General features: G+C 36.6%; 1 protein-coding gene across 2 annotated transcripts; it reads right to left on the reverse strand.

Annotated features, from left to right (window-relative positions):
- Positions 1 to 8,026: 8,026 nt before the first annotated feature.
- Positions 8,027 to 18,054, reverse strand: FBXO5 (F-box protein 5). 2 transcript variants are annotated; one of them, XM_059401290.1, is made up of 5 exons: positions 17,429 to 18,054; positions 12,718 to 13,435; positions 11,215 to 11,305; positions 10,112 to 10,294; positions 8,027 to 8,958 (listed from the first exon to the last, which is right to left on the reverse strand). In XM_059401290.1, exons 1-5 carry the CDS (start codon positions 17,523 to 17,525, stop codon positions 8,707 to 8,709), a joined length of 1,341 nt encoding a protein of 446 aa, XP_059257273.1. In that variant the 5' UTR covers positions 17,526 to 18,054; the 3' UTR covers positions 8,027 to 8,706. The 2 variants fall into 2 exon arrangements, with proteins under 2 accessions (XP_059257273.1, XP_059257274.1); XM_059401291.1 differs by lacking the exon at positions 17,429 to 18,054 and adding an exon at positions 14,845 to 14,886.
- Between the last annotated feature and the right edge of the window lie 5,543 nt (positions 18,055 to 23,597).

Here is a 23,597-nt window from a genome sequence, read left to right on the forward strand (position 1 = left end):
TCACTTCTACCTGAATGACAATAACTTGTTTTTACTGTCCATTCTATAGTCCTTCTGAAGCCAAATGACAAGGTACAGCTGGGCTCTTGTACTCTTCATTCTCATCTATGTCCAATATGTAAAAGGATATTGGACCAAAAAATAAACTCTAGTAACAAAAACAAAAAGGGCATTGACAAAATAGTATTTTATAAATCTCCTGTTGTAGGTTCTCTCAAAGCTCAGGAAGTGAGGAAAAGCTTTTTCTTGAGGAAAGTGAGCAGAGAAGCTTTTTGAACATGGTCACATGAAGTCTTACTGGGGATGTAGAGGCAAAGCCAGGTTCAATGGCACTCCACTGACTCCCAGAGAAGAAGTCAGCTTGAATCCATATAGTTGTTCCTGCCTTCATCCATTTCACAAATATATATTAAGCATTTCCTGGGTGATTACAAATCAGTGTTATCAGGAATACAAAGACCTGATAACAGCAGTTACCTGTCAATTTGGGAGAAAGGAGGGGGCTAATGTCAGATGACGAGTAACTTACTACAAAACCACAAGTAATGGGAGTTTGAAAAAAATTATCCCAGTTGATTTAGACCTCTATCCTTAATTTTTTAGCAATGCCCTTTTATCTCCATATCTAGAACTTGACTTACTTTTAGAATGTATGGAATATTTGGGTATTCAGGTATTATACTCTGACCTATTTAGGTTATGGAGCCAGAAAAGACTCCTCTGATACTTATTTGTTATATGATCTTAGACCAACACTAACTGAAATGAAATGAGAGCCACATATGCAATTTAAAATTTTCTAGATGTCACACTAGAAATTAATTTTCATAGAACTTTTATTTAATCCAATATATCACTATTTCAACAAGTAGTCAAAATAAAAATTATTAGAGATTTTGCTTTTCCTCATACCAAGTCTTCAATATCTGGTTTATATTTACATTTACAGTAAATCTCCATTTGGATTTGGATGAGCCACATTTCAAATGTTTAGTAGCCACATGTTGCTACTGCACTGAACAGTACAAATCTAGACTTTAATATCAACAATGTAAAAAAAAATGTGGAAGATAAGCAAGACCAGCACTTGACTCTTGAGACCAAAAAGTTAATAGTTTATACCTACCTATCCTAGCTTAACACTATGTTGTGGACTTTATTTTATAATCTGGTAACACAAATTTCATAGAAGAACAGTAATATTGTTTCATCCATTTTTATATTAAACTTCACATGAATGAACAAACTCAAAATTTTGTATGGTGTTATAAGAGCACCATCTTGTGGTTCTGTGTTGTTTACATTGCTGAAGCCAAATTTGGGGAAAAGGGAACAAGACAAACCATCTGGATAAAATTGTTAGTATAAGAAGCTACTTAATGATAATAAAGGAACCATCATTATTTTCTTTTATATGTGGTCTTTCCGTCAGGTCCTCAAGATGTATGAACTATGCATGACGAACTTCCCAGTTAGAAGACTTGGAAATGCTAAACTTTGGGTACCAAATCACTGCAGCATGAACCTTGGATAAAGGCAAGCTAGGATTCAGTGCTAATGCGCTAATAGTATTTGCTTCAGTGAAATGTATGGCTGACACTGAAAATATCCACAAAAGACAAATGCATACAAGCATACTGAGATTTTAACATTTATATTAACATTTATATTTAGAGAAATATAAGCATCCTTCAGGGACAACAGAACAGCTGCTATAGGCTACCAAACCTGAACTTTCTTCATTAGAATAAAGGCCTCAGGGAAGTAGCATTGGCCACTAAATGGTGCCTCCCATTGACCAGATATGCTAGGTCAGACCACTTTTGACCAAGGTCAGCTGATTAAGGGCTCTTCTGAATGTCGTCATATATTCTTGTCACAACATGAACTGTGTAAGGAATCTACTTTATCTGTATTCAATCCATAAAACACATAGCATCTCTTTGGTTACCAGAATAAAAAGATATTATGACAGTACTCTGAATTTCTGTAAAAAATGAGTAATTTTTAAAGATACCATCCATATATATCACAGTAACCACAAAAATGCTAACATCTTAAAATTTATTCACTTTCCCTTGTGTAGCAAACTTAAAATAGTCCATTTTTGTGATCATACCAGTCCCAAACTTATTTTGGCCTGAGAGCATGACTTCTTTCCTTAGAGAATGCTCTACATAGCTGCAAGATGGCTTACGATCCTATATATATACGCCAGTATTGATTCCAGACCAAGGAATTACATGTCTCAAGAGTTCTGGGGGTAAAACACAATCTTCTTAATATTAATTAATACAGTTAATCAAAAGGTATCAGGAAAGACTTCATCTTTTTCTTGTCCAGTGCTCCTAGAAGGATTTGGCCACTCTGTATTAGTTATCTATGTATAACAAACCATTCCCAAATGTACAGGCTTTAAAACACCAAACATTTATGACCTCACAGTTTCAAGAATTTGAGAGCAGTTAAGTTGTATGATTCAAGTTGCACTCAGCATGTTGTCAGGGACTATAGTAGTCTGAAGGCTTGATTGGGACTGGAGGACTTACTTGCAAGAAGACTCAGCCTTAGCAATTGGCAGGAAGCCTCAATTCTTCATTTGGGACATCTCAAAGACCTCAAATGTCTTACAATGTGGGCCTTCCCAGAAGCTGCTCACAATTGGCCTTCCCTTAGTGAGTGACATGAGAGAGAGAGAAGAAGAAGAGGTAAAAAATCACAATGTCTTTTATAACCTAGTCTCAGGAAGGACATGCCATCTCTTCCACTGTTTTCTATTAGTTACATAGACCAAAACTGATACAGTACAGTAAAGCAAAGGTGCAAATATCATGAAGCTAGAGTCACTGTGGGGGCATTTTAGAAGCTGACTAATAGTCTGCTTTCTGGTCTCCAATAATTCACATCCCTCTTACACGAAAATTACACTGATCCTCTCCTCAAACTTTCAAAAGTCTATTAGAGCTTCAGCTGGAAATCCATCATTACATAAATTTGACCTTGGTGTAGATGAGGCTCCTTAGGCATATTCTTGAAATACAATTTCTCAAATACAGTTTTTTTTTTTTTTTCAGTCTAAGGATCTGTGAACTAAAGGGACAATTTATTTGTCTCCCAAACACCCAATACAGAAGGATGGCACCAGCAGAAGAATGTTTTAAGTTCAAGAAAAAGTCAAAGAGGTCCACTCTTGTTATTTCTATTCAACACTGTACTGGAGGTTCTAGCCATCGCAATTAGACAAGAAAAAGAAATAGGAAGCATCCAGATTATAAAGGAATTATATATTGCAATCATACATTGCTTGTGGGAATTTACAACAAAGCAGCTGCTATGAGAAAGAGTTTGGCAATTCTTTAAAAAAATTAGACACAGAATTAGCATGTGATTCAGCAATTCCACTCTTAGGTAAACCCAAGGTAATCAAAAATGTATGTTCACACAAAAATTTGTATATAAAATGTTCATAGAAGCACTATTCATAATAGCCACAAAATAGAAACAACCCACATGTATATCAAGTGCTGAACAAACAAAATATGGTATATACTTATAGTAGAATATCAAACAAAACAGAACTATAGCTAATTAAATATCAAATTGGGGATAAAATGAAATCATAAAAATAACCCAAAGGAAAGCAGAAAGAGAAAAATGTAAATGGAACAGATGAGACAAATGGAAAACAAATCAGGATGGTAAAATCTGATCGTATTAATATTCATATTAAGTTAAAATGGCCTAATTATTCCAATTAAAAAGGTGGATATTATTGAGTTATTATTGAGTTATTAAAAAACAATATTCAACTATATGAGGTCCACAAGAAACACACTCCAAATACAAGATAAAAAATAAGCTAAAAGTGGATGGAAGGGATATATACCATGCCAGCACTAATTACAAAAACAACAAAAAGCTAGAGTGCTTATTTTAGTATTAGACAATGTAGATTCCATAGCAAAGATATTACCAAGAATTTTAAAAGTCATTTTTAAAATGACAAAGGGAGTATTTTACCAGGAAGGTATAACAATTTTAAATGTTTATGTAGCTAATAACAAAGCTACAAAATATATAAAGCAAAAACTGAAAATTTACAAAAAGAAACAGATAAATCCGTAATTACAGTTGAATATTTCAATACCTATCTCTTAATAATAGAACAAGTAGATAACAATCAGAAAGAATATATAAAATATGAAAACACTATTAGCCAAGTTGACCTAATTGGTTGACATTTATAAGGCATTTCACCAAAGAACAGCAAAATTTATCATCTTTTCAAGTAGACATGAGACATTTACCTGATAGGTCATATCCTAGGTCATAAAATATTTGTCAATAAACTAAGGATTCAAGTCACACAAAGTATCTTAGACAACAATTAAATTAGAAGTCAGTAAAAGGAAGATACCTGGAAAATTTCAAAGTATTGAGAAACTAGCACACTTTTAAACAACCTGTGGATCAAAAATAAATCAGAAAGGAAATTATAAAGCATTTGAAAATTAACAAAATTAAAATATCAGAACTTGGGACATGCTGCTCAGACAAAACTTGGAGGGAAATTTATAGCACTAAACACCTATGGAAGAAAAGATCATATCAAAGACCTCAGCTGCCACCTTAAGAATCTAGCAAAAGAACAGAGAATTAAACTCAAAGTAAATAGAAGTAAACAAAACCAAAAAACAATGATATGGAAGAGAGAAAACTTATGAAATAAAAAGGTGATTATTTGAAAAGGTCAATCTAAGAGATAAACCTCTCATCAGACTGATCAGTAAAAGGAGTAAGACTCAATCAACCAATATCAGCAATGAGAGAAATGAACATCACTAAAGATTTTACAAATAGTAAAAGGATAATATGGTAATACTGTGACCAATTTATTCCAATAAATTAAGTAAATTACTTTAATAGAAACATACCTTTAAAGTCATAAACTACTAAAGCTCATCCAGGAAGAAACATAAATTGAACCCTGTATTTATTGAAAAAAGTATATTTTAAACACCTTCCTACAAAATAAACAAAAATACCTCCAGACTCAGATGGTTTCCTTGGAGAATTCTAACAAATAGTAAAAGAAAAAATATAATTTGAAACAAATATCCAGAAAATTGAAAAGCAGATAATATGTCCCAAAGACACTGTAAGAAAACTACAGCTAAATAACCCTCATGAATATAATGTAAAAATTCTTAGTATGCAACAAATTGATTCCAATAATACCTAAGAAGAATAGTACATTATGAACTAGTGGAATTAACTGTAGGAATGCAGGGTTGCTTTAACATTTTAAAATCAATCAACAAAATACATATTTAAAAAAACAAAAAATGAAACTATATGAGCATGCCAATCAATGGGGGAAAAACATTTGACAAAACCCAACATTCAATCTTCATAAAAATTTTCAACAAACTAGAATAGAAACTTTGTCAACTTGATAAGGAGGATCTATAAAAAACCAACAGCCGTTATCATTCTGAATGCTTTCCCCCTAATATCTGCAACAAGATAAAAATGTCTTTTTTATTTCTATTGAACATTTTACTGGAGGTCTTAGCCAGTATAATGTGGCAAGAAAAAGGAAAAAAGACACATAGACTACAATGAAGAAATAAAACTCACTATATCCAGAAGACAAAAATCATCTACATTGAAAATCTGATGGGATTCTCAATTATAAAAGTGAGTTTAGTGGGTTGTAGGATACAAAATCAATCATTTGCATTTCAATATACTAACAATAAACAATTGAAATAAAAAATGTTACAAAATATAAATTACTTAGGGATAAATCTGACACAAGATGTAAAAGGCATGTAAAATTAAAAGATAAAATATTGTTAAGAGGAATTTTTAGATGTAAATAAATAGAACTATGTTCAAGGGTTGAAAAAGTCAAGATGTCAATTCTCTCCTAATCTAATAAATTAATAGATTAATTACAATCACCAAATTTCATCATGTATTTTTGTAAGAACTAACAAGGTAATTACAAAATATATATAGAAATGCACAGGACCTAGGATACACAACTTAAAAAATAATTTCTTTGAAAGAAAAAGGATAATGTCACTGACTGACTTCAAGACTTATTTTAAAGCTAGTTATCAAGGTCGTGGATTTGGAGCTCGAGAGACAAATAGATCAGTTAAACAGAATAGTCCTGAAATACTTCATATTTATATAAAACTGATTTTTACCAAGATGCAAAGTCATTTCAGTAGAGAAAGTGTAGTCTTGCCAACAAATGGTGCTGGAACAGGGGATACTTATTTGCCATCCCTCTTATATTATATTCAAAATTTAACAAGTGCATCATAGACCTAAATGTGAAATTGAGACTATAAAACTAGAGAAAGTATAGATATGTATGTTCTTAGATTAGGCACATTTTAGATATAACACCAAAAACATGATCATAAAAGACAAATAATTGGATAATTTGGACTTCATCTAAAATAAAAACTAAGGCAGAGCTAAGAAAATGAGAAATAAGCCACACCCTGATATACCGCTCTTATCTAAAATATATATCCTCAACTACCAATAATAAAAGAACTCACATCATTTGACTATATACTTTACCAAAGAAAATTTATGGATAGCAAATATCATGAAAAGATGTTAAACATGTTATTAGGGAGATGTATATTAAAACAATGGTATGCTACTACACACCTCTTAGAATGACTAAAATTACAAAGACTGACTATACCAAGTGTTGAGAACATGAAGTAAATGCAACTCCTATCATTGCTGGTAAATGTAAAACGTTATCTCTACTTTGGAAAGCATTTTGATATTTTCTCAAAAAGTTAAACATACATTTACCTATATAATCCAAACATTCCACTACTATTTTGAGAAATGAAAGCATACCACTTATCTTACAAACACTTGTATACGGTTTACAGCATTTTCATTTCTAATGCAAAACTTGGGGTGAGGGGAGTGGGAGGCAAATGTTCATTAAGAGGTGAATGTATGAACAAACTGGTATATCCAACAGGGTACTGCTTAGTAAGAAAAAGGAATTAAGTACTGACACACACAAAAGGGATGAATCTCAAAATTAAAGTATGTACTCTGACTAATCTCATTAATCCATTTATATAAAAATCCTAGAAAAGGCAAAATAATCAACAGTGGCAGACCAGTGATTACCTGGGAACTGACAGGAGGGATTATAATTGGACAGGAAATTTGGGGATACTTATGTTCATTACCTTAGCTGTAGCAATGGGTTCATGTATGTACATACACCAAAATGCCAAATTATACTTTGAATATTGTCTATTTTGTCAATTTTACCTCAGTAAGCTGCTTATGTCACTGCTAATTTCATGGGCAGTTTTATTGGATAAGATACACCCATAAATCCATTTAAGATATATACTCTACCTCAGGCTTCCACTGAGATGAAAGGCAAAGGCCTTGAGAGTCTTTGCAGCTCTAGGTAGAGGATCTGAGTGAGGCTCACCCTTAAACTTTTAGGACTTTTGTCTGAGCTCAAACTCTCAGAATTTGTCCATATTCAGAATTGAAACTAAAACATATTCAACTCTAGAATTAAGGAATAAAAAAAGTACATACCCTTGTCTTGGGCTCTTATTAGCACAAATGTTCTGAATGCAGTCAAAGATAACATTTTATTTTATATTACATATTTTTAATCTTTCTAGTATTTTTATATGGCTATTTAAGCCATAGTTTTAATTAGTTTAGTAACAGATGAATTAATACATTATGATTTCTCATCATGTTCCTTGGTCTTGCCTTGAATCATCTTGGGATGCTTATTTCAAGACCCAACTTCACAACTAAAATACTGGGAGTGGGGAGAATATTGGGATCAGAATGGAACCTGGGAATGTCACAAGCTTCCCAGATGAGCAGACACAAATGGAACCAACTCAATGCCTTCATACATACAAACACAGTTTCTCAGTTTCCTAATCCGTTTCTAAGATTAATATGTTTATCAAAGTAAAAAGTTCACATGACTTAGTAAGCTTGTAACAATTTTATTCATAACAGGTACAAAATTTACATTTACACGTGTATATATATATATACACAAAAAATCTTTATTTTCTTCTTTGACATAAAAAACAATACAGAAATATTTACATATGTACATAAATATTAAAACATACAGACTTTATAAACAGGAAAAAGCAAGATTTCACAAAGTACTTTTTGGGAAATACACACACTGAAAAAGAGGTTAAAGAAAGATGACAAAACACTTGAATTAATAGACTTAAGTTATTTTGATAGGTATTAATTTGGTAAGGAAAATAAAATGTCTCAAATGCTAATAGATGGTAAACAAGATATATATTTAAGATTTTCTAGGTAAAATTACATGGCTTTCCTTTAGTGTAAAAATTGAATCAGTTTTATTTTATCCCTGAATCACAAATACCAGATAACTAACTAGTTTTCCTTTTGTTTTTAAATATTAAAATTTTCTGATTTATACTAAATTTTAAACTTTTTCCACATTAAATTGTAAAATATTTTAAGAGGCTGTATATTCTCTTTACTCACCAGGGTGAAAAATCCCATGTACTACATTGCTTTCAACACAAAATTGGAAATCAAAATACATTTACGTTTTTTAAATTAAAACCTAACATTTTCTAACTAACCTTCATGATTAAGTACAATTGATATAACAAGGTATCACAATCTGCGTAAATTATTCTTGCTTTTTTTAGTACCAGGCAGAGGACCTATTTTATAATTGGCTTTTAGGGGTTTGCCATTCAAACAGTCTTTGGTGGTATGATAATTACATAAACACCTTGTACAATAATCAAACCCACAACCTTCTCGATTACAGATCGCCCGCTGTAAATAACAATCATATTTTGCTGGTGAATTACAGCGAATACAGGCTTTAAGGCTTTCATTCTCTTTTAAAGTCTTGGCAACCTAGAAAGAAAATCCATAAACAAATTTTAGTGAGGACTGAATGTAATTTAGGTAGAAATAAATAAGAAAGGTACCACTGAACCTTCCCCAATATATGAATAAAGGATCCATACCACACATAAAACTCCTGCCCTTAAGGAACTCACTCTTCAATGAGTGAGATAATTATCACTTGTCAAGTGATCTAGTGGCTATTTCCTAATGCTACTTTTGAATACATTCTTTTATTTCATGAATGCTTACACATAAATGCCCTAACTTAAATGCCATCTTTACTGTGAAGTCTTCCTCGTGTCACTTGGGAGTTGGTTGCTCTTTCACCTCTAGTTCTTTTTTTTGAAAAAAGCACTTATCACATTATATGGCATTTATTTTTATGTAGCCATTGTCCATTCTAGATTACAAGACTATGAAGGGTGCCATGTTTTCTTATCCATGAATTACCTGATAGCAGATATTCAATGTTTTCTGAATAAAGTTAATTGTTATATTAGAAATTCCATCATTAACACTTAAGACAGAAACTTAAACTTCACTATGGATAATTCATACTTACTGACCAACATGAAGGTAGTTAGCAGTCAACATTTTATTTCAAATATGCACTTAGGCAAGATTATGGTTTCTTAAATTAAGCTTGCCAAATTATCCATGTGCAGAGTAGAAATTATAATACACATTGCCCAGTGATTTGAAGGTGCAATAGGAGGGCTTCAATTTCTGAAAGTTGGCCTTTATTCACTGAGTTCTATTCCTCAGATATCAAAGGCAACAATTTTAAAATGTATACTGAACAGTTTGCTAAGATATTTTAAAATCAAGGTTTTCCTTGTATTTCCAAATTAGATCTCAACATCACTGAACTAACATAAACAATGTCAAATGGTATCTATTTTCTACATAGGAAGACATCTTTGTGCACTTTCCTAATTTGATTACTTGAATTAGGAATTCAATTACTTGAAATGTTTTCTTGGTGGTCAACATTTCTGAGAGTAAAATGAAGGGGATAGAAGATAAAATCTCCATCAATAATTTGCTACTAGTTCTAATTATGCTATAATTAAATTTAAAGTTCTCTTTTCTTACTCTAAATCCTTTTAACAATTAAGTACCCCATAAGTTTCTAATTTATTGACAAACAAAAAATTACCTCAGAGAATTCACTGTGTCGACTGTAAGTAGAACCTTTCTTATCACCTGGATTGGATAACTTGGTTTGAGCACCTTTTTGGGGGTAAGTCCGAGCTTCGGATTTTTGAATACGAGCTAATGCAGTTCTGAACATAGTATATTCTCTTGTTGAAGCATGTGGTGAAAACTTAATGTTCTTTTCCTAATTAGAAGAAAAGTTTTAATAGGACTTAAGAATATTCTCCTTTATTTTCAACAATCAGGCATTTTTATTGTTTGTACATGTAAAAAAGAGCAAATGAGACTGCAAAAGATTTTTCCATACATCCAATTTACCTGCACATGCTTTAAATATAGCCACACTATACATAGACAATACTGACAGAAACTGCAAACCAGAAATTTTGAGAAAGCACTTTAAATACTCAGCCTATATAGCGTTTAATACATCATTTATAAGGCACTAATGCCAAAACAAAGTCATTCTTTTCACCACCAATAAATGGCACATCATGTTTAATTAAGTCTCACATCAGTGTCATGAATGGATTCAAAATAACCTTTTAGATTAGAAAACTTTCCATTAATACCACCTTATCAATAAAGAAACTGAACTTGGAGAATAATTTAAGCAATACTTGACTAAACTTATATAGCAAATTAGTAGCACCAAAATTTAGACCCAAGTCTGCCAACTGCTAGGACTGAAATTTCAAACATGTATTGATACTCTCAGAAACATCTCCAAATTTACCAAGTTCATTTTGGAAGGCAACTGAATTCCCTTCTGCACTGAAAATCTTCAATATGTTGAAAATTTAACTGAAAAAATACAAATGGCAATGAAGCTTAGCAACATGGTCAACTCTTATTATTGGAGAACTGACCAATTTTTCCTTTTAGACATGCCATTTCTAGGAAGAACTCAAGAAATAAATGACTAGGTGGGATTCCTTTCCCTTTATCTTTGAATTTTGTTTGAAGAGTTCTAGTGAAAAGCAGAAATGCTTTGTGGATGTAAAGGATTTCCAGATTATCTGTTATCTGTCCTATTTCCCCCTATTTGTAAAGAGCACTAGCTGTTATACTTCAAAATGAAAACATCAATTGCCAAAGACTTACAGTAACTCTTTGTATTGCTTTATTATACAACTGAAATGCCCCTTTATCATCTTCTAGAATCTTCTTCCAAGTTGTACTCACTTTAGACACACTGGAAAAGTAAAAGATTATAAAGGAAACAATTAAAGCATCACAAAGAGCTAAGAGGAATAAATATACTACAGAAACATTAACAGTGCGAAGAAAAAGAAATTTCTATTAGCAGAGCTACTCAAACCTGTTTGTACATTAGAATTGCCTGAGGTACTCAAGATGTAAGGATGCCCCAGGCCTAGACATTTGGGTTTAATTGGCTTAAAAAGAGGACTAGGGAGACAAACCGTAAGTGACTCTTAATCTCAAAAAACAAACTGAGGGTTGCTGGGGGGAGGGGGGTCGGTTATGGACATTGGGGAGAGTATGTGCTATGGTGACTGCTTTGAAGCGTGTAAACCTGGCGATTCACAGATCTGTACCCCTGGGGATAAAAAATATTGTATGGTTATAAAAAATTAAAAATTTTTTTTAAAAAAGGGGGACTAGGGTAGTTTTTAAAAGCTCCTTATCAAGCCAAATACATTCAGGCTTAAGAACCATTGCTTTGTACTTCCATTTTTGTCACATCTGCAAACAACAAATAAGTAGCTCCCATTCTATATAGGACACCATGTTAGCTTTGATATTAATAAAAGTTGTAGACAAATTTCAAAGTACTATAGGACACACTGCTATCAGTAGATATCAATTTCAAAAATCCACTTTGTTAAAAAAAGTACAACCTACATGTCAATTATCCCTCAAGAAGCTAGCCAACAATAAAAATCCATACTCCCTTTTGTTTTGTTTTAGCTATGTTTCAAAGACCAGCATAAAGTAACACCTGCAAAGAGTAACTATTAATTTTTTTCAAAAAGCCAAAAACAATCTGATTGGGCAGGGTCTACTCCAATAGTTCATATAATTAATTGTTACCTCATCCTAACTGATCTTTAGTGGAATGAGGAACGGTAATATAAAAGTTTCTAAGAAACAGTCATAATCAGATCCACTTGAGAGTTTCCATATTTTCACTGTTAAACCAAGGAAAGCCTACATTAAAAATGGCCATCAACTATTTTTTACTTTCGAGTATGACAGAAGTCATAAAACCTACAGGACTTACATACCATAACTAGGATGTTGTTTTATAGTTAAGAATATACGATATAGCTTACATATTAGAAATATTCAAAATTAAAAGGAACAAAAATCCCAGTTTAACAAAAACAGTTTCCTAAGCGTATAAATATGAAATGTGAAATAAATGGATTAAGTGTTTACTTTAAAAATTATCTTTCTTTCATCTTAGTGGCAGTTAAATGGTCAAATATCAGCCATTAGGCAGTCATTACCTCAATTAAACAATGCAAAAGGCTACCCTATTATGTCTTCCATAAAAGATGTTCGATGGTTTATACCAACACTCAAGTCTTCCAACAAAGATGTTCGATGGATTATACTAACACTCAAAGTAATCATACTTACTTGATTAAGTCCATATCATTGAGCTGTGTTAAAATATTTGCTAAAAGATGTCTGAGTCCCCTTCGAAAGAGTTCACTGAGAATATCTACACATTCCAGGCCCATTTTCCTGCCAATTATATTCTGTAGTTTAAAATTTTCACTGGATATAAATTCCTTCAGTTTCTCCCAATCTATTTTAGGATTTCGCTTGGCATTCTTTTTTAATGTTGAACAAACCATTTTTGCAAAATGAAGAGCCGGCAGCAAGTTTTTGCTGGGATATTGGTCAGGGCTTTGCATCTGTAGGCAGGACTGTGGACTGTCACTGAAATCTTCCAAGGGAAGGCTACCCTCTTCATGTTCATTGAAGCCACTTTGCTGGGAAAATGAAGAATAGCCACTGTCTTCGTAAGGTCTACTGGTCTCTAGTTCTTCTATTTCATTTGAACTATTAAGTATTTGTTGCACATGTTGATTTTCCTTGTTGTGAAAGAGCTTGTTTTCATTTTCAGTTTCAAGTTCTACAACCTTGGGGCTCACAATTGGTGACCCAATATCTGATAACCTTACATAGTCTTCAATGCAGTCTTTATAAGAACCTTCCAAAAATGCAGGAGTATAAGAACCTAGTCTTCCAGTGTCATCAGGCTTTAGCATATCAAGTCCAGGATGAATATGGTCATAGTTAAAATCACATTTCATTTTGACAGAAAGAGTAGAACTTTCTTCTTTACAACCTACAAAAAAACCAACAAAAAACCGTTTAATGACAAAATTTTCATACATTTCTACTTCTAAAATTGGGATACACAGAGGTATAATTACTTTGCATTCTTTTAGCACTATGTCTTGCCTATGTAGCTATGAAATTATCCAAGTTTATTTACTGAGATGTGACAATGAGGAAATAGAATTAACTCTTAGTAAGTACATACATCTTATTCTTAAAAGGGGACTTCAAAAGATGGCTTTTAGTGTATAATCGTAACATTTGACTTTTAGAGTCTCCAGCTGATTGAGTAAAAAATATTGGAAAAAGGGATTATTTAGCACCTATCTGTACTTATGGAACAAATAAGGAAATGTGATGCAACAAGTGCCATCTGAAGTCAAGAAATTCTTAAATACAAATTTGTATAAGATTTAGACATTAGCTATTATTTTAAGCCTTACAAAAAACTAGGAGTTAAGTAAATTTAAACACCCATCAGTTAAAATCTACCTGAACTCCCACAACTCTCATCTCTAAGTTTTATTCCGATCAGTGGTATGAGTGAGTCTGATTTAATTAAGGTGTTTGTCTACTCTGCCAGATAGTAAACTCAACCAAAGGGACACCTCCCTTTATCTCATCTAGTATGTGCTAGAAATAGAAACTCTGCAATTTTCAATTACTGAACTAAGATTTCTCATGACTAATTAACCAAAGAGCCAGATGAATTAATAGTTCAGATATTAATCAGAAGATCTGATAGGTAAGAACAATACTATAATCAGTAGAAGACTAGATATAAGAATGTGAGAGTGGCTGGGAAGAAAGATTGTATTAGTGTTCAGTTTTAAATAACTGAGGAAGATATGACCTGAGCTGAAGGCAGGCGCTTAACTGACTGAGCCACCTAGGCATCCCTCCTCTTCTCATCTTTAGAACCCAGTTACTGGGAAACTCTGTTTGTTGTAGAACCCTTTCATTCAACACAACTCTTTGAATATGAACAGCTCTTTAAAATTTAGACTTAATGATTCAAACACCTTATTTTTTTTTTTTTAAAGTTTACAATTCCCATTTGCTTTCAAACACTTGCTCCTCACAATCTTCTGATGTAGGATGAAGAGGTATTATTACCTTATGTTTTACAAAGGAGGACACTGAAGTTCAGAAAGTAGCTTGCCCACATTTTGACATTGTAGTTGAGGGACAGATTACCCTCTTTTACTATAAATTCAGTGTTCATTCCATTATCTCACTTGGAAAGTGAGATAAAAGTATATAAAAAAAAGTATGCAAGCATAGGTTCACAGATTGTGGGTTATAATCCAATATTGCCTTATTAATGTCTCTGCTCAAATTGTTTCAGCTTTCACTACTGTAAGTTCATGTCCACTTGAAATACTTCTATTATTTCATTTTTGGAGCATTTCTTACTTTCTGGCATGACAAGATGCTGTAGGCTCATCTTCTATTTTTCCTGTTCCAGGCCTAGAATCACTTATTTTTCCAAGAACTCTGGTTCCTTTTATTGGTTCCAAAATCTGGATCCTGGTTGTAGGTTTAGTTTTAAAATGTGAAATTATGTAATAGACTTTAAAGTTGGAGAGGTAGAATTCTAGGGTATGTTGGATTTATTCATTGTGTAATAAAGAACCTTGAGGGGTTGAGTTGAGATATCCAGTTGACATTTTTAAAGATCATTGGCAACTGTAGAGAATGGACTGTAGGAAGGTACAAGTGGAAAAAAGAAGGCTGGTTAGTAGTATATATCATAGGTGTCCAGAGAGCTGATTAACTGATACTCGGATGACTGCAGTGGAAATGAAAATAATTGGGTGGATCTGAGGTCTCTTTAGGAGTCAACAGAACTTGCTGATGCTTTTTTGGATGCTGAATGAGAGAAAGTGAAGTAAAAAAATACCCTGGGTTTAAAATCTTGACTATCTAAGGTATAAAGTGTTATTTGCTGTATCAGGGAAAACTGAGGCAGTTAACTTTTAAAGCCTATTTTCCGTTCTATAAAATGGGGTTTAAGAACCTAAAACTGGACTAAATGTATGGCACAGTCCCATCACATGGCATTTTTATCACATTTTAAAACCAAATATTTCATAATGCTCTTATTGCAAATCAAAAATGTTTTAAAAGTAGCAAAATACCTTTCACACTATATTGCAGATTATATACTTTTTCTAAAAATCAGATCCAACTTCAAGTAAAAATATTTGCTTAGCCTTCTAACTAGCTTTGTGACATAAAATATTCAATTAGTTCCTTTCATTTTTTCTAAAATGGATACTAGTATCTACCTCATGTTATTGGGTGAAGATTCAACAACCTGCATTTTTTAAACCCCATTTACCAACACACTGTCCAATCATGAAAAGGTGGTATTACAGTTAACTGTACAAAAGTTTGACTTGCATTTAACTTTCCAAGTCAGAACAAATACTCCATATTAAAATACCATAGCTAAATGAACTACAATGCTTAAAAATTTTTTACAACTATCTGAATGTTAAATGATTAAGTTCTACAATCTGCAGTACCCATAATCACCATGTGCCCAACATTAGGCATGGCTATTCCTTTAAGAGTTTGAGACCTCTAAAGCTTGCAGCCATCTGCTGCAAATCAGCCATCTCTACAAGAAATTTTAGGAAAGCTTGCCTTCAAAAATTACCTGGATGCGATAAACTTTTAATCTCATTTTCTCAAATTTGTAAACAGGCAATGAAATTCTTAGAGATAGCAAACACTCAGAGGAGTGAGGTGGTAATACCAGACAACTGGATTAAGTAATCAAAATACCATTTCTTAAAACCATCAAGCTTTAGAACTTCTTAGGGAGACTTAGGATTGAGGATCTTCTAGAAATAGATTTAACCTGTTAAAACTATTTTTCCTCCAGTCTCTTAAGACTCCTTTTCTAATGAAAGGAGCATCTTTCAGTGACTGCAAAATATCACAAAGTCGAATTGTTAATTTTTTAAAAATGTGGTACTTTCTGAGGAAAAATAAACGCATTTGGATCCCTTTTCAGATAGCAACAAAGAGGATAAAAATAACCGGTTTGAGTGCCTTCCACTCTAACTGGGTTTGGGAATAGAGGGCTATGTAGTGCTTCAGGAGAGCAGGAAAAACCAGCAAAAACAAAACACAATCCTTCCATTCTGAGAAAGTCAGCTACAGAAGGATAAACTCTCCGTTTCGTATTAAAAAAAATGCTTCCCGCACCCCCCCCACCTTTTGACCCCAGGCCTTGGAAACGAGTTACTGGGCAAAGGGAAAATTGGAAAGGGTGGGGGGGAGATGTTTTTTGTTTGGACAGCCCTGCACAGCCTGGCCCGACGAGGGGGTCCCTCCATTTGGCGGGAGTGGGTAGGGGAAGACCATGGAAATCCTGAGGGGTCGGAGAGGTGGCCCCTCAGGGCGCGGGCCGGGTGGAGGAGGCGGGAGATAAGCGAGCAGGATCTCCCGCGCCCGCCAGCAGGAGTGAGGCGGCGAAAACCCGGGGAAATTGCCCGCAGACCCCAGGGTGCGGGGTAAACACGGCAAAAGGGCGCAGGGAGTAGGGCTTAAGCACCTGGCCAGACCCCAGGGGCCGGGGGCTCGCGAGCCCTGTCAGAGCCCAGGCCCCAGGGTGGGGGAGGGGTGGGGGCATTTGGCGCCTCTTCAAGCGGGGTGGGGACAAGGATAGGTAGATCCTGCCAGGGGACAAGGGCGCCCCGAAAGGCCGAGCCCTTCACCTTCTTCGGAGCTGACGTCCAGGTTCGGCCTGGAAAGGAGAGACCCGGGCCCGCCACCCGCCTCGGCACTGAGGGCCTCCCCTCCCCGAGCCCCAGCCTTTCCCCCCCTCCCCCGCCTCAGGAACCGCCACCGACGCCCGCTCGGCTCCGCCCGGCCCGCCGTGGGGCGCACACAGGACTCGGAAGGGGGTCGGGGTCGGTTGCGGCCGCCCCCCAACCCCGCACTCCCTTTCTGGGCCGCGTGCCCCCCGCACCCTCTCCTCACTCACCGTCTGAGGAGCGAGGGCGCCCGGCGGCTGTCAGGGCGCTGCAGCGGCAGGAGCTGGAAGGGGGCCGTGGGGAGCAGCGGCAGGGGCGCTGGCTCATGCCAGTGGAAGTGGGGTCGGCCTCAGGTGAGGAAACAGCTACCACCGCAGAACACCAGGCCGTCCGCGTCACAGAGCTGTATCTCCTAAAAGGCGCCAGCTGGTACTTTTAAAATCTTTGAATTTGGTGCCCAAATCCACACGGCCCAATGGGGTGCGTTGCTCGCACGCGCGCTCCAATAGGAAGGCGGTGGGAGGGGGTGTCCTCACCCACGCCCAATTGGAGGCTGCCGAGGCGGGGCCCAGCTGTGAAGCCCAACCTCCCTCCTTCTTCCCGGCTCCGCGCGTCCGGAAAGATGCTGCGGCAGGGGGCGGGCCTAGGGGAGAGGCCTCCGAGCGCGCGGAGACCGCGGCCAGGCCGCACGTGGAGATAGCCTACCACGCATGCGTGAACCCGCCAAGCTTCCTTCCGTCTCGGGAAGAGGTTTCCTGCAAGTCCTAATTTCATCCTGAAGGCAGCTCCGGCTTCTGTCCGAAGATCTCCAGTGGGTACAAAGGGTAGCCGACTTTCTTCCATCAGCACACAAGCGGGTGTTCGGTGAGCGGCGACTCCGGTCGTCCGGGAATCCAGACTTTCCGGAAGACAAGCCCACCCCCCAGCCCTACTTAGCCCGCCTCTCTAGGATTTAGGCGCGCTCCTCTCTCCCCCTCGGTTTCGCCCCACCCTCTGCCCGGTGCGTCTGCGCAGGCGTCTGTGGCGGGCCGTGGCTGCGGAGTTGGCGGGGTGGCGCTTGCGCGCTGGGGACCCCCGCGTTTCTCTCCGGCAGAGGAGCGGGCGGCGGAGGGTGGATGCGCACGGCTGCTCTAGCGGCTGGTTTGGCTGGAGATGTGGGGCCACGTCTCCCAAGGGCCTTTCCGCGGGGGCGATGGTGGGACAGTCAGTCACTTCCGTCTTGTAAGCGTATTTATTCGTATTTTCAACGACAGTTCTCCAGGCACCACCGCTTTGTACGGACGTTAAGTTTATTAAATTTGTATCTACGCTTTCCTCGGTTTTTGTTTACTCCAGGGTCCAGGCGCACGAGACCGTAGTCCTGCTCCAAAATAAGTTTATAAAACGTCCTGACGTAAGAGTTCCAGTTCCCACATCCGAGGGCTGGAGGCCTCAAGGCCAGGGAAGGATTTTTTAGTGATGGCAGGGGAATGGGTGGAATTATTTCTTAGGTCTTCGAGGACGACTGGCACCGTGTTACTAGTCATGTTGAACTTCTGCAGAGTGTGCACTAAGTGGTGACCGTGCATCCCATGCGCTCAGCTTACACTCCAGGGAAACCACGGGGTTTAAGCTCCCCAGACTCCGAATCCCGGTCTTTGGCGGCTCTCCCTCTTGCTTTTCTGCAGCCTGAGGGAGATTGAATGCTGGATTTACCTCTAAGCGTGCCGTTAAATTGGCGGCAAGTGTGGTGGGGCAGGGCTGAGAGGGTGTGAGTTCTGCCAGGTGCTGGGTGGATCCGCTTGGTGCAGAATTGTGATAATGAGTCCATCATGGTGTATAGCATTACTTTTCCATCTTTTAGGATGTTGCCTTAAATTAGTGTTTTTCTGGATTACTGAAATTTGGGCATCCCGTTAAGTTTTGCACCTGAGTGATAGCGTCCCGTTCGCTTGTCTTAGCTTGGCCTTGGAGCTGGGTCTTGGGAGGTGGAGAGTTGAAAAGACAAAAGTCTTACCCTTCAGATTTACATATTATGGGAAGAGATATAGGACAGTTACCAATTCAGTGCAGAAAAGAGCAATAGAAAAATAATGGGGTAGAGGGTGGGCAGTAGGGGCATAGAGGAATGACTTCCATTGGTCAAGAGCTTTGAATTAAGATCTGACTATTGGGAGGGTTTGTTCCAGAGCTCTAAGGATGTCTAGAGTGCATTGAGCAAGTGTAAGATTGGGAGGTTAGGTCAGAGAGAGAGAAGCCAGATCCTGTAGGATTTTGTAAGTTTACATGGAGTTTTGAGTTTCTTCTGCTTGCTGTGGTAATTGGAGGGATTTCAGCCAGGGAGTGATTTGTTGAATGAATGTTAAAACTACAGTAGCTTTTTGTCTTCTAGGTATTTTGCAAATGTTAGCCTTTAAGTCTCACAATAACCTTGGCATTATTTTCATTTTTGATTGTAAAAGTGTAGTTTGATGCTTGCAGGACTACACAGTTACTAAGCAGAAATTCCAGTCCCATTCTGCTTCATAAGTCCGCGTACTTTCCTCTGTGTTATACTGAGGAATGATAGTATTTGCTGGAAGCCTGACTGTTTATAGTACATTTTCACATTACTTCCCCATTTGACCTTGGAGATCATTACTCCTCTTTTCTTTTCAAATGTAGGCAAATGTATGAAATTTGAGGGGAAGAACAGTTTTCATTTAATTGAGCACCTGCACTATATTGGCTCTTAACTGCTGCTTAAAAGCTATTCTCTGGCAGTTATTTATTTTTTTCAGGAAAAGGCTAAGATACATTATTGGAAAAATTAAGATTATTGTAGCAATAGAAGTTAATACACATAGTTAAGCATAGTTTATTGCATACTAGAATAGTTTATGAAGGTCTTTTTCAGGGTATTTCAGGGTAATGTTTATTTTAGCTGTTAGAGCTTTAATCAATCAAAAATTTAATTAATCAATTTACTCAAATTTAATTATTATGAATTTTTTTTAAAGGACTCTTTTTATTTTTAAGATATTATTTATTTATTCGACGGACAGAGATCACAAGTAGGCAGAGAGGCAGACAGAGAGAGAGGAAAGGAAGCAGACTCTGCTGGGCAGAGAGCCCAATGTGGGGCTTGATCCCACAACCCCTGGGATCATTACCTGAGCCGAAGGCAAAGGCTTTAACCCACTGAGCCACCCAGGTGCCCCTATTATGAAATATTTTTAATTGGCAACTTGTTCAGTGGAGTGATGACCTTCTCTTAATTTCATTTTTAGTGAGAAACTTGGGCCCATTTTGAATTTTACTAGATGTCAACAGATGTTATGTATCTCTTTCTTCCTGCACATCAATATCAGAATTTTTGCATTTTTAGGTGCAAAATGAAGCACAGTAAGAGATGCTCTCTTTTAGCAAATTCTTATTGCAGACCTGCAGCATGCAAGACATCGTGGAGTATTTGGAAATTATTGGGAGATGGTACCTGCCCTTGTGTTTACTATCTGGGACTGCTGTCTGATAGACATAGCAGATGCTCAATAAATAATCTTTGAATAAAAGCATCATGAGCTTAGAAGGAAGCAGCTAAGGGGGATAGCAATAACACAACATTGGAAAAGTCAAATACATCACGTTACATAGGGAATTTTTAGAGATCAGAGGAGTTACTTTTATATTCCAGGATAAGGGCGTAGGTAATCTGTTGGACAGGGTTTCTTAATTTCAGCACTGTTGACATTTTGGGTCAGATAACGTTTTGTTGTCAGGGGCGGGGCGGTCCCGTGCATTGTAAGGAGTTTAACAGCATTGTTAACAGCATTGTAAGGAGTTTAACTCCTACTGTCTGGAAACATTGATATGTCCCTCCCAGACTTTGCCAGATGCCTCTAGGGGCAAACCTGTAGATGAAAATCCCTGCTGTTGAAGATGGCTTTTGAGGGACTGGGGAGGAGGATTGCATGGTGTAAGGAATTTACAGGGGCAAGTTTAAAGGTAAGTGCAGTTATCAGAAAAAATGAATTTGATCTTACAGGGGGTAGTGAGTAAAATGGGCTGATACAGAATGATGCTGGATATGGATATAGATGTGTTTTGTATGCACACTTACAAGTTGGAATTTTATTTGGAACGTGGGAACCTATTAAGTTGTCGAGTGAAAGGCTGACAAAAAATCTTTAGGAAAATGAATCTGGCAGTTACATGTGTGTAACCTGTATTAGCATATAGAGAAGATACCTGGAGAGGTCAGGGAGCCATAAAAGTAGTCCTGGAGAGAAATAATTCTAGATGAGTAGTAATAATAGAATCAGTGAGGATTATTAGAATGTTTAAGAGAGTAGGATTTAGCAATAAACTGCATGTGTGGAAAAGAGAACTTTTTTTTTTTTTAAGAGGACATTTTAAATTTGAGAGAGAGGGAGATTGGTAGTGCCATTAAAGAAACGGAGATTACACAGTGAGAAATGGGTTTTAGAGGAATATGACAAGTTAAATTTTAAGTATAGTGATTGTTTTGTTTACGCTTCTTCAGAATTGCTATTCCAACTGAATGAGTTTTGATTAGCTGCTATTGTAGGCCACTTGCAAATTAAGTTCTGTTTTTTCTGAACATCAGCTTTGTAGACAAATACTTTAGATATAATTGCCTTTTAGACATCTGTTTAGTGCCTATTATAGCATAATGTTGGGTCCTGAGGAAACAAGAATGAAGAAAACGACTTTTTGTCCATTAATGACACAATGTGAGAAGTCTGGGAATACATGCTGATTCTATTCCCTGACCCACTCTTTCCCATTTCCTTATTAGACACAGTCCTGAGACGGGGGTAAACTGAGGTTATTACCTTGCTGTAATGTTGTCATCTGGTATGGTAAAGTACTGTGGATTACCAAAGAAGGGCAGTTAATTCTGCCGAGGGATTAAAGTGCCCTTTAGGTTGGAACTTGAAGTCAGCTGAGGTAAGCCAAGTGTCTGTTCTAGGCAGAGAGGGCAGCATAAGCAAAGGCAGATAGGAGCAACAAGGCATGGCTGCTAATGAAGATAACCATATAGATGTATTGTTTGTGCAGACAGCTGCAAATTCCATGGCCCTTAAAACGTTAGACTTCTTGCTCCAATAGGCTACATGCCAAAACTGTGTTGCTCTACTTTTATCTTTCCCTAGGTTCCAAAAGTTACATTGTTAATCTAGGAATAACTAATTTAGATTAGTGAGTAAAGTGGAAGCCAATGTCAGTTCACAGACCAGAATCTGCCAATTACTCTGCATGTGTTCATAAAACACCTACGTATCTTTAACTTACATTGTTAGAATTATGTAGGTACTGTGATGATTTCTAACCAGCTGTGATGTTCTGACGGATGGGAAGTTTAAAAATTGATGAAAAGGTCTTTTCTGACTTCATTAGTTCAGCTCTCATACCTTCCCATGGGGCTGGGAATGAGAGAGTGGAGAGAGGTAAGAGGGGAAATAACTAGACTTTTAATAGCTTATTTACAAATGAAGTCTAACATTTGAGACCCTTCATAATCTCAAGCCATCTTTTCTAATTATTAACTATTAGGTCAAGCGAAGTTCGGTAATAATATATTGTAATATTTAGTAACATGTAGATAAGTCCTTTTCATTTAAAAAGGAAACCAAAAGAAACAAACTAGGAGACACAGGGTTGCATGGACCTTTTGCAGAACAGAATATGGTGTAATGAACGGGACTTGCTGTATTTTTAAGTTGTGTAGGTCACCGAAAACCATTTTCATCAAATGTTCCGGTGAAGATAGAGTGCCTTTCATAAGCAGAATGTTACAAGGGAGAGGGATTTTTCTCAAAATAAAATTCTCTGATGTATTTGATAATATTTGGCCAGCTTTAAAATCCCAAGAATAAACTAGCAAGAGAAAATTACTCTGAAAGTTAGCACAAGTTAAGGCTCTAAAGAAAATTTGGTAATTAATACAGGTTGACTTATGAAAAGAAACCCATTAGCCCACAATAAAAGTTTTAAATTTATGTAGTATATATATATATATATATATATATATATATATATGCTTACAAAGATTCATTCTACTGTAGATTCCAACAAATAGAAAAAGGCATGCAATTGGGGAAGTTAACTGAATTTCTTGTAATTCTTTAACACTTCAGTCATATAGCCTTAATAATTAAATCATTTTTTCCCCTTTGGGCATCCTACTTGTAACTACTCTAAGTTTAACACTTATCTACCAGGTAGAGCTCTTCTTGTAATCGTAGTCCTTTGTGTATCTCACATTTTCAAAAGCGTGAGTCAGTATTTCCGCCTTCTCTCTCTCCTTTATGGAATAACGGACTTTTCCTACAGTTTTCTTTCTTCCTTCGCTGTCCCCTTCTCTTCACTAGGTAAACCAGTTGAATTTACGACTCTTCCTTGTAGTAGTAATTTTCA

The sequence above is a fragment of the Mustela nigripes genome, chromosome 5, assembly GCF_022355385.1.
Source record: "Mustela nigripes isolate SB6536 chromosome 5, MUSNIG.SB6536, whole genome shotgun sequence".
Taxonomy (NCBI): domain Eukaryota; kingdom Metazoa; phylum Chordata; class Mammalia; order Carnivora; family Mustelidae; genus Mustela; species Mustela nigripes.